General features: G+C 37.1%; 1 protein-coding gene across 1 annotated transcript; it reads right to left on the bottom strand.

The window, feature by feature from the left end:
- Positions 1–3,670: 3,670 nt before the first annotated feature.
- Positions 3,671–5,112, bottom strand: LOC107058693 (uncharacterized mitochondrial protein AtMg00820-like). The gene is made up of 4 exons (XM_015304714.1): positions 5,090–5,112; positions 4,399–4,526; positions 4,018–4,294; positions 3,671–3,914 (listed from the first exon to the last, which is right to left on the bottom strand). The coding sequence occupies exons 1-4, from the start codon at positions 5,110–5,112 to the stop codon at positions 3,671–3,673; spliced, it is 672 nt and encodes a 223-aa protein (XP_015160200.1).
- Between the last annotated feature and the right edge of the window lie 7,508 nt (positions 5,113–12,620).

The raw sequence follows: 12,620 nt of genomic DNA, 5'->3' as shown, positions 1-12,620 counted from the left end.
CCCAAAAAATAACCCACCCCCCCCCCCCCCCCATTTCTATTTTAAACCCACCCGAAACCTTTTTTGAAAATCAATGGAAGTTTTGGCTGGATTTGGGTACCCCATTTTATTAAGATATGTGGTGTTCATACATATGAAAGATCAATACTTTATAAATCAAATCTTAAAAAAATTAAAGAGGAAGACAGAGAAATGACAAATAATTACCTTAAAATTGCAGCAATCCTCATTGAAGATTGAAGATTGAAGTGCCAAAACATCTCTAATTTCGTCTTCACTTGTTCCTCGCCATGGCTGCTCATTGAAGCTGAAAAGACTTTACAGTGAGAGAGAAGGCGATGAATCATGGAGTTTAAGCCACGTAGATTGAGCTTATACATCATTGTATGGACACAATGACTAAATTGCCTTGCACAATTTGTTTCAAAGACGGAAAACCAACTTTTCGTTTCAACAGACGAAAAATCAAACATCAAGAAATTTCGGTTCATTCAAACGGTTTGAACTTCGGCAGACCACTATTGGTCGTCGATGACAGTTTTTCGGCGTTCTTAACGAGAAAGGTCAATGCCAAGCTGGGCGACTCTCCAAGGCGGACACAACCGACAAAAAATCACTGCATTTCATTAAGAGAAACGCCACGAATTTCATTTCTAATGATTCAAATGTTTGTGTGAACTTCGGAGAAGAAGGCGGCGACGACGGTGGCCATTCACAAAATTAACTTGATGATTTTGTGCGCAATCATCCATGAACTCTAAAACACAAAAAAAAGGCTAATGTTAGTGAAAATTTTGATTTGTGCAACAATTTTTTGAGAATTAAAGAAGAGAAGAAGATGAACAATTAGCATTGTTTGAAGGGAATTGTTATGGAAAATGGGTTTTAATTCGGGTTATGGATGGGTTAGGGAAGATGGGTGTTTTTTTTTTAAAATTTCGGATAAGAAAATAAATATTAGGTAAATTATTGAGATGTAGCCACGTGTCCAGCCGTTAGTCTCAAGGGTATACACAACCTAAATATTGATGGTAAGGGTAAATACAACCTTAAAGTATGACAGAGGGTATTGACATACCATTTACGATAATTCGGGATATATTTCTCCTTTTTCCCTTTTCAATATTATGATGAATTTTAACTCTGTATATTTATGCATGTAATGAAAATCATAAGGAAAAGGGTTCAAAACACACACAAACTTTGACCGACATTGCTGTTACACACTGCAACTTTACGGGGGTCCTATGACCCCCGTATTATTTTGAAGTGGAATTATTACCTCTTTTAAAGGTCAAAACCAAGTTTTTATCCAGAAGGTGGCACACGCGCTCCTGCCACTGTATTTATCATTTTAATTTTTTTTCTTCAATTTTTTCCCTATTTTTTCTTTATTTTTTTAAACCTTCTTCTACCATCACACCATTCTTTCAATTTAGACCCTTACATGAAGACTTTCACATTAAAATCCAACAAAAAACATCCTAAAAACTTCCTTTTAAACTACATCAACAAAAATTTCTTTAAGAAATTCAATCAGTAGAAAACCCAATATATACATTGGGTTTTTCTTTCTAATGAGTAATGAATTTTTTCGTCTATAAATTTTCATATAAATTTCCTATCTTTCTAAAAAATTTAAAACTTTGTGATCGTCTTTGTCATTTTGGTGGTGATGGAGGTTTTTTTTGTGATGATGACGAAGTGATAACGATTCGGTGGTGGCAAAATATGAAAATGGTAAAATTTGTAGATCCAGTTCATTGCAAATTTGCAATTTTGATTGTGTGGAAGTAGTTATTACAATTGAGGGAGTTACTTGTGTGGTGATTATATTTTTGATAATTGTTGATTGAGTTTTTCGTTGTCGGCGTCGGCAGAGTTTTCCGTTGCTGGGATAGACACAGTGAAGTGACTGGATTTTTGATGAAGAAGAAATATTAATGATAATTAATAATTAAATGTAATTTATTAAAGGAAATATCCAACTAAATATTGGCATCTGTATATATTCCCTAATTAAAAAATAATAAGGATATTTAATGGGAAAAAAAGGAATGATGTGGATTGCCACAAGACAAATAAAGATGAGTTCATTTTACTTTAATTCCACCCTTACGCGCTAACCGAGAGTGTTGGTCACTTGCTCATCTAACTAAGCTTATAATAACCTCAATAATACACTAAAAAATAGTTTAGGGAGGTCATAGGACCCTCGCAAAGTTGGAGTGTGTAACAACAATTTCGGCCAAAATTTATGTGTGTTTTGAACCCTTTTCCCAAAATCATATATATAAATAGCAAAACTCAATAACTTTGAATTCTAGATTTATCCACACTTCAAAAAATTGAAAAAAAATTAATATATATTGAGATGCCTAATTCCTGTAAAAAGACAAAAACAACAAATTGTAAAACAAAAATGGAGAGTTGAGTTCAACAATGCGATAAGGTAGCTTAGCTGGTTAGAGCAAAGGACATGATAAATATATTTGTGTACCCATGTCGTTGTTATCTAATCTTTCATTTATTAGCTATATCTAATCCATCATTTGATTTCTCTTTTAGCAAATAATAAATTATTAGTTTAAAATTAAGATTTTTCTTCTTATCATTTAGACTTCACATATAAATTTAATTGTAATTTTTTTAGGGTAGATAATTTGACTCTAATCATAGAGCTTAAAAGAATTGTGATATTGTTTTCATTTTACTATTCTGATCCTAACCAAATTAGGCTAATGACTAACGTTAATATTTATGAAACAGCCTCACCAGCAGAATCAAACATTACTCTCTACTCTTAAGTGTCATTAATTATCGTATTTATCATATATTACTAGGGTTAATCATAGACAATCATAGACAATCAGCCTCACCAGCAGAATCAAACATTATTCTCTACTCTTTTGGCTGCAATCTGAATTGCAGCTTTGCTGTCACAATAAAGGTGTATGGGAACCTCAACACTGATCCCCAGCTCCTTATACAAACCAATCAACCAGGTTCACCTTGGCAACCACAGATGCCATACTTCTAAACTCTGCTTCAGCAGAGCTTCTAGCTAATGTCTCCTGTTTCTTTGACTTCCAGGACACTACAACATTGCTAAACTTTACTAAGTACCCTGTGACTGACCTCCTAGTCTGCAAGCAACCACCCCATTCAGAGTCACAATATGCCTCAAACTTTCCTGAGCTATCAGAGGGCATTAGAAGACCAAGACCTGGTGCATTCTTTGTATATATCACTACTCTTAAGGCATCATTCATGTGAGATTGTTTGGGACTATGCATGAATTGACTTAGCACTTGCACTACATAGGCAATGTCAATTCTAGTCATAGTGAGATACAACAACTTTCCTACTAACCTTTGATATTGAGTAGGATCAGCAAGTAGTGTATCTTCATCCTTAGAACCTGCTTCCTTATCATTAGTGATAAAAACATCATAGTCAACTGATGTAAGCTTCAGATTTGTTTCCAAAGGTGTGCTAACTGGTTTAGTACCACTTAATCCCAGCTCACTAATTAGTTCCAGTGCATACTTCTTTTGGCTCATCACTATTCCCTTTTGTGATCTAGCAAATTCAATTCCTAGAAAGAACTTCAACTCTCCAAGATCTTTCATTTTGAACTTTAGCTTTAAGTCATTTCTTGTTTGTAGGATCAGGCTGCATTGCTCCCTGTCACCAGCAAATCATCCACATATACTAAGACAATTACCAACTCTCCCTGAACTGTCTTGGTGAATAAAGAATAGTCAAAATGACTTTGTGACAAGCCAAGTTGTACCAATGCATCTGTGAGTTTCTTATTCCATTGCCTAGGTGCCTTGTTTGAGTCCATAAAGGGACTTATGTAGTTTGCAGACATCATGCTTCCCCTCCTGGCTGGCAAACCCAGAAGGAACCTATAAATACACCTCCTCCATTAAGTCCTCTTGAAGAAAAGCATTATGAACATCCATCTGAAAAATAGTCCAATGTTTAGCTGCTACCACAGACACAACAAACCTGACTGTAACCATCTTAGCAACTGGAGAGAAAGTCTCAGTGTAATCCAACCCCTCTTGCTGGCTATAACCCGTTGCCACAAGTTGAGCCTTGTACCTTTCCACAGCTCCTGAGGATGTGTATTTAACCTTGAACACCCATTTGCACCCGATAGGTTTCTTTCCAGCTGGTAATTCTACTAAACTCCAAGTGTGATTGTCTTGTAATGCTTGAATCTCAGATTTCATAGCAGCAACCCAATGGGGGTCTTTAACAGGCTCAACATAGGAAGTGGGATCTTTGATGACAGAATAGGATGCCAAAGTAGCTCCAAACAAAGGTGATAAATGATCATAACTGACCACAACAGATACTGATAACAATAGTTTGCACTTGCTTTGCCTGTGGAGACATAGTCATGCATCCAAATAGGGGGCTTAGTAGGCCTGGAAGATTTTCTATTTACAGATACCGCTGGAGGTTCAGAAGCAGGAGAAACAGCCACAGAAGCAGAAAAATGAGCAGGAACACTGAAAAATAGCTGACTAAGGTAAGGCATGAAGTTCATCTTCCCTCATGGAAAACAAAGGGGAGGAGAAGCTAGGATGGTCTTGAAAGGAAAAGAATCTTCCTGAAACAAGACATCCCTACTTGTCAAAAACACTTTGGACTCCAAATCATAAATAGTATAACCCTTTTGGGATGCTGAATAGCCAAGAAATACTGTAGAAATAGCCTTTGGAGAAAATTTATCGACCTTTCTAACTTGAGTCACATACCCCAAACATCCAAATACTTTCATGTGAGCTATAGAAGGTGAGTGGCTGTGAAGTTTCTCAAAAGGAGATTTATCTTGAATGATGGAGGAAGGCAATCTATTAATAATGTAAATTGTTGTGGTCACAATCCCCCCAAAATTTCAGTGGTACACCAGCCTGAAATCTGATAGCTCTTGGATGGAGTTACTTAAAGATTATGATGTTACCATTCAATGTAAAATGTTGGCGATTCGCCGAATAGGTCGGTGACTCGACTCAGTCTGCCGTTTGGACCCCCATATCAACTGTAGGTCCTGTAAAACTTGGCGACTCACCGAAAGTCTTTCTTGATCGCCATTTCTGCGCCCTAACCCCTAAAATGCACTGTAATTTTCAGCGGGATAATCTTTGATCACCGAATGATGTCGGCGATTCGTCGAGTGGGCCTTCCCATCGCCAACATGCCATTTTTCTAGAAAATATTTGAAGCCAATCCTTTCGACGAGCCTGATCTAGCTTGCCAAAGTGATTCAGCGACTCACCGATCGGTTCGGCAAGTCTGTTTGCACTATATTTTCTGTGATTTTTCTTGAAATGTTTCTAACTTTCTACAATGTTTTTGTAGATATGGCTAGACCAAAAGTGGTAGGTAGAGACATGCCGCCCCGCAAAAGGGCTAAGGGAATCACAATTAATGAGGATGTAGTTGCATCCCGGGAAAAGGCTACCAAACTTCTTACCACATGTGGGAAGGGAAAAGGGAAAGGCAAGGCACCTGCTCCTGCATCACCGGAGGTCAGCCCCGATAGTGACATAATCTATGCCACTCACCTCACCACTTCTGAGAGTGAAGGTGATAAGTTATTGTCTGCCCAGAGTGATGAGTTGCGTTCCAAGAGGTTGAATGATCCGTCTAGGATCAAGACTCCTCATGCCACTACTCCTCCTGTCCCAGATCAGGCTGTGGTTCCAGCACCACCTACACAAGGTCCTCCTCATCGGCCTATGAACAGACTGAAGACTGAGGGATTGAAGACCATTATCAAGGAGAAGAGTCTGCCTACTGATGGGGTAATAGACAGATACCCAGAGATTATGATCTGCTTGAGGTCTTATAAGTTCCAGATATTCACTAGACCTCATGGCCCTTATATTCCAAATTGGGTCTGGGAATTCTACACCGCCTACGGAGCGCTAGTGCCACAAAGGAAGAAGCAGGCCGCTAAATTCCAGCCGGTTATGTAGTTGTTAGGGGGAAAATGTGTTGTGTGACAGTACTAACATAAATATTGTCTTGGAATGCACTACCAACATTGCAGATGACTACCGATATAGGATCAAGACTAAGTCCTTGAAGAATATGAAAAATTGGTTAGCTCTTCTCATATCTGATGATACTCCTAAGTGGTTGGAAACAGGAGCTCCGATCGAGAAGAAGGACCTCAATGTAGCAGCGAGGTACTGGTTTAGCTTTATCAGCAACACTATCATGCCATCCCAAAATGAGTCCATCAGCCGCCACACAAATTCGGCTTGTCTTAGATCAATCATCGCAAGAAAGCGCATAAATTTGGGTATGATCATTGAACAGAAGATGGTCATAAGGGCTAAGAAGCGCCAAACCTCCTTTTTCGGCGGTGATCACCAAGTTGTGCAGACAAGCCCGAGTGCCTCGAGATGAGAATAAGAATGTGGAAGTGACTCCCACCTCGTGTAACGACATTCGGAGGATTGAGGTGGAGTACTTAAAGGATGAGGCCGAGAAGAAGAAGGCAGCCTAGGTGGATACATCCCCGGTTGTGGACACTGATGCATTACCTGCAGAGGCACCTTTGCGTACTCTGACCCCTGAGCCTTCAGGTATATCTAGCACTGCCCCTTCCATGTCGCCAAGTTCCTCTACAACTCTCTTGCCTCCTAGGTCTGTTTCCTCTGCTACTTCTACTTCCCGACCTCCACTCACCCAGGATGCATTACTACGGATGGGTCAACTAGCCCATTCTGCTGATAGGCGCACCTCCAGGATTGAGGCCACCATTTCTTGCATGATAGAGAGGGCCCTTGCTGATTTTGTGACACCCCTTAGTGCATCTATTGATGCCCTTGCGGCACAGATAGCGGTGTGTGAGCAAGGCCAAGGGGCCACTGATGAGGTGACGGCTAAAGGCTGCAATTGTTGAGCTTAGGAAGGATGTGGACCAGCTGAAGTCCACAAACATGTCTATGATTTTCAGGACTGTGGAGATCCCCGATATGCCAGCTGATACAGATGTGCCTCCGGCTACCACCAGAGATGAGGTTCGAGCTGAGGAGGTGGTTGCTGCCGAATCTGAGGTTGAGACCGATGAGGAACAGCTTGGTGTCGATGAGAAGATTTCTTTTGAGGGCCTTACAACAGTTTAGGAGGCCATGGTAGATTCAACTGTGCAGATCTCATTGGCAGACATACCCATGACTGACCCTAATGGAGCAGTGCAGCTGATGTGACACCGAGAACTGATGCCCCGACAGATGGAGCGATTGTGTAACCAGGACTTTTCTTTACCTTCCTCTGTCACTTTTATTGATTTTTAGTATTTTGTTGCATTTGAGGAAAAATTGTTTTTTATTTGTAGTGGGGTGAGGTATTTCCATACCTACCTCTTGTGATTATCATTTTTGTTTATAAATTGGGTTTTTATGCAATAAATTATGTTTTGACACTGTTTTGTGGATGTTTGAGCTTATGGCTCCTTGTTTTAAATTGCAAATGGTTTTTGGGTTCTTCTGGAAAAAATATTCACCTCTTGTTGTGTTTGAATGTGGCTGTTCTTGTGCAAATTTGAGTATCGGTAATGGTCAATACCGATGACTTGAATAGTGCTTTTAATCGAACAAAAATGAATGTGCGGTTACAATGAGGCCAAATGAAGTTGCATAGACAATATGTGAACTTTTTGCATATCATTGTGACTAACCAGTTATCGAATAAGTCTCTTGTGATGAACATTGCACACTAGCAAAAGTGTGGAGTCTTGTTTGATATTGGTGCCAATGCCTTGTGTGATGAGCTTACCGTGAACCTTGTGTGATGACACCTAGAATTTTTCCCGTTGGTCCGGTTGACTAAGTGATGCAAGCTCTTGAAATGATCTTAGGCAACAATTTTGAAGAGTGAAACAATTTGACATTATACCTCTTTGCGTGAACACCCTTTGAGCCTTACCCTTTTCTTGGAAGAAACTTGATGAAAGTAACCCCTCTATCCATTCACTCATAATCCTCATGAAGTGTGGTTTGTTTGAATAGTCAACTTAGGCCAAAACACTAAGTTGAGGGTGTGGTGAAAAGAGAAGGTAAATCAAGAAATGCAAAGAAAGCCCCCTTGATCCATGGTTTTGAGAAAGATGGAACCCCTCCATACAAAAAAAAATAGAGAAAAAGAAAAGAAGAATGAAAACGAAAATGAACGAAAAAGTTGTGAAATAAAGTTGCGAAAGTTGCAAAAGAAATGGGGTGTCCGATATTCCATGAGAAGTGAATAATGGGGTGAATTTTGAGCATGAGTGAAAATGTTGAAAAAAAGGAAAGATAGTGTTGTTCATGCCGTATTTCATGAGGATAGTAGCTACTGAGCCTAAATGATCATACCTTTGCACTCAGCCCTGTTACAAGCCTTAAAAAAGATCTTTTTGATCTTGAGTGAGCTGAAGCGAATGTTGATTGGAAAATAAGGGTAAACCTATGGGTGAAGTCATGCATGTGTTCATGTTTGTAAGTGTGAGAGTTGTATGTGATTCCAGAGCTATAAATTGTTGAACAATTGTGTGTGAATATGGAATCATTCTTTGTGTGAGGACATTTGAGTACCTTTGTTGAGCTTGAACTTGCATTTGAAGCAAGTATTGTGAACTTGAGAATCTTTGGTAATGGTGAGTCACTACTTGAACCTTTGAGTGCACAATTGATCCTTGCATGAGTAGGGTGAGTCTTGTTTTGTGCATTCATGATTGAGTCTTGTGTAGCACTCTTTGAGACATCTTTTTTGAACTGTTGAACTTGAATTTTACTTGAGGACAAGCAAAAGTTTAAGTTGGGGGTGTTGATGAGTCCGAGATTTGGACTCATTTAGGGCTTTATTTACAATGATTTAGCGTCCTCAAATGCTTATTTTGTGCCAATAACTGATGTAAAACCCTTGATTTTCAGGTATATGAATTGAGGAACAAAGCAAGGACACTAAATTGCAAAAAGGAACGAAGTGAGCGAAAAGAATGAAGAAAAGCAAGCATGGTGATCGCCAAGTCCACTTGGCAAGTCGCCGAACGGCTGCTTGAACCGCCTAAAGTTCCAGTGTACCAATCCCTGAAGGAAAGAACCAAGTTGGCGAGAGAAAGGAGCAGTCGGCGGATCGCCAAGTGGTTCCGTGATGCAGTGTTGGATCGCCCAAAGTTACAGACCTTGAGGATGCTGAAGGCCAAGGCAGAAGGGCGATGGAAGTGACCAAAAGGTGGATCGGGGTTCCCGACTTACTGCGCCGATTGGCTCTTCGCAGCACATTTTTGGTGACTATAAATACATTTTTGAACATTTAGTTTAGTATCATTATTCATTCTAAATAGTATCCGTGTTCATATTTTTAGAGTTTTTAACTGTGAGACAAGTTTTCTCTAGTTTTTTCCTTAGATTTGAAGAATTGAAGTTTTTCACTTTTGAGAAATTGGAAGTGGGTCTGTGAGATTCTTCATCTTGGACCATTGTAAAGACGAAATCAATCTTACCCAGTTGATGGAAACTCAATTTGGTAACGATTTTTATCTTTTTATAATGTCTAGCTAAAACCTCAATTTTGGGTGTGATTATGTGATTATTTATGGGTTGATTTAGTTTATGGGTATTGCTAATTGTTAGTTTAAATGTTGTTTAGAAGTGAGTTCAATCATTAATTGTGGTTTAATTTAAGAATTGTAGTTGCAAAAATAGTTCTACCCTTGTGTTTTTGGCTTGCTCGAGAGAGAGGTTTTCAAACTAATATTATTGATTGATGGTCTGTGGGTATTGGGTTGTCATAGGTTCAGCTCGAGAGAGTGAATCCTAAACCCAATTCCACACATTCAGCTCGAGGGAGTGAATGGACTAAGGTGTGGGTTGTTCTTAATTTGCATTGTTTGTCGATGTTCGAGAGAAATCGACTTGATTCGGGGTAAATTGTTCGAGAGAAAATTTACCTCCTCTATAGTCTAGCTTACTCACTAATATCTAGTTATTTTCTAATAGTTGCAATTACCCATTTGTCTTTATTAGCCTAAAATCGAATCACATCTGTATGTGTCGTAATTTTCCTATTTCTAGAAAAATCACTTTTTGAAATGTTCTAAGTATAAAACAATTTTAGAAAAAATACTTAGAAAAGAGTCGCCACTTAATTTTTTAAAGAAATTAAGAAAACTTATAATTTTCAAAGATTTAAACAGAAAAAATCATTTGAAAATACCAAAGAGGGTTCGGGGTTCAATTTACACTTCGAGAAGGGTTTAAGCATTCGAAATGTCCACTAACATGCGGTTGACCTGCGACTTGACCAAAATATATTTGACTATATTTAGAAAAATTAATTTAACATAAAAATATATAATAATTTACACTATTTGGTTAACTTTGAGAAAAAACAGTTAAACAAAATGACACATTTTATATTATTTCATTTTTAGAGAAATGGACCTAAAATGAAACATTTGAATTAAGGTGCAAGCGATTAGAAAATTAATAAAACTAGACTAATTAGAATTTATTTAGTTCATTTTAAAATAAATTAAACCAATTTAATAAATTAAAGTATGAAAAATCATTTTTGGAATTCATTGACTAACCTTTTTGAGAAAATAACTAAGTAAGTATTTATTTATTTATTTATTTACACTATTAGATTAACTTTGAGAAAATAGTTAAACAAAGAGCGATTTTATTTTTAGGAAAAATGGGACCTTAATTGAAACATTTGAATTAGAGACAAGTAATTAGAATTTTAACGAAACTAAATTAATGGATTTTTATTTGAGTCATTTTTTGGTTTATGAGAAAAACTATTTTAAACTAATAAAAAAAAAATATATATATATTTTTTATATTTTACTTTTTGACTAAAGATTATAAATGAAAATACAAGAGTTGATAAAATAAGTTTTGTTAGAAAACAAAACAACTCAGATGAATAGTTCGTCTTTTGGGGAATTCAACTAAGTTAATCAAAAATTCTAAAGTTAGAGTTAAACAACAAATAATAAGTAATCGCAATCAAATATAGCAGATATCGAGCCCTTATGGCTCAACTCGGAAATGTGTGGTAGATAAATCCACCATGGACTCAAAGGGGAATTCACATACACACAAAGGGAAGAAAAGAATTAGAACAAGAGATGAAACTTTCAACAAATACATAATCAAACGATTTACTCATGACGAAGATAAACATACACATTATTTTAAAGAGACGAGAGCAGATGCAGATTCATCAAATAATATGCAGATTTAAGATATGGATCATATGCGTCAAATAAGCATTTTTATCTACAGCAAAAGGCAATGCAATGAAATACAATTGAATTCAAACTGTCAATTCATATAGCTCATTTGATAATTTTTTGGAAAAAAGAAAACCATCTGTAAATGTGAAAGGAATTATAGATAAAGCCAAAAAAAAATAAAAAATAAAGAAAATAAAATGTATATAGAATGAAATCAACAACTACTAAGAAGATTCCAACACAACAAGGTCAACTACATTACAACAAACTTACACGGTCTTTCCTTAGGCATTAATGGGTTATTGGAAAATAATTTTAATAAATTCCAACATTTAAAGGTAAGAGATATTTGAAAGAAACAAAGACTCAATAGCGATGGACAATCTAATCCAACTCGAGGGCAGATGACAAGATTCGATTTTAGTATAATTTATGAGTGAAGATGCTATAATATACAAACAAAGCCTTATCGGAACAGAAGTGTTAATGGGAAACAAATTAAACAACACAAATGAAATCAAGCTCCAGTAGCTTGATCTAAATAGCTATTCGACATATTTATTTATTTTTTTTCTTTACTCACTTTAACTCGATGAACCCATCACAAGCTAACTCGGCATGACCGAAAATAAAGAATATGCGAACTGACATTATCACAAGCAAGATTTTATAGATGCAAACGACTAGCAAATGGACTAAAATATTCTGTTTTGAACGCGGAAAGTACAGACGCCATAAGAGGGGAGGTAAAACAGTACACTAATCTACTCACACGGTTTGTGCTAACTGAAATAATCAAAGACCTCCTCACGTATCGGATTGAGAAAACAGGCGAACTATATTAACAACTTCAAAACTAAAACAATACTCTCAGATTGAGAAAACAAGCAGACCATATTTAAAGCAATACTCGTAGGCAACAATGTGAGACTAACAATAAAATGAGGAAACCTCAACAGGAACAAACCAAAACTAAATCATCAAGAAACCTAACAACAACATTCGAGTAACAGGAAGGTTACACTACCGATTTGCGGTCAAAAGTAAGCATTAATATTCTGTAAATATCAATAATTGAACACCTCAATCAGTCAAAAGCAAATAATCGATACACTAAAAATAAAAGAGACCTGGACTAAGATAAATATTACCTTTTGAGGGGAAGCGAACTGAGACAAGACGAGTGATTTGTAGCGACGACTTCTTGCACCGATTTAGACTCGAGCAATAGACAAGAAATTCGAACCAACCTTTGATCAAAGCTCTCTGTAACTCAGAATTAGGAAATCATTTTGAAATTTCTCAAGTGTAAAACGACTATTGCCTAAAAAAATATTGAACTCCCCCCCCCTAAACCGAAAAC

Source organism: Solanum tuberosum, unplaced genomic scaffold (assembly GCF_000226075.1).
Source record: "Solanum tuberosum cultivar DM 1-3 516 R44 unplaced genomic scaffold, SolTub_3.0 scf00602, whole genome shotgun sequence".
NCBI classification, from domain to species: domain Eukaryota; kingdom Viridiplantae; phylum Streptophyta; class Magnoliopsida; order Solanales; family Solanaceae; genus Solanum; species Solanum tuberosum.
Note: the sequence above shows the minus strand (reverse complement) of the source record. Positions and strands in the feature narration are given on the sequence as shown.

Coding starts and splice junctions, on each gene's coding strand:
- LOC107058693 (XM_015304714.1), bottom strand. CDS start 5,112: ATGGCGATCAAGAAAGACTTTCG. Junction 4,527..5,089: donor GCGATCAAGAAAGACTTTCG/GTGAGTCGCCAA, acceptor GCTATTTTTCAG/TGTTCCTGCTCATTTTTCTG. Junction 4,295..4,398: donor GCATGACTATGTCTCCACAG/GCAAAGCAAGTG, acceptor CTGTCATCAAAG/ATCCCACTTCCTATGTTGAG.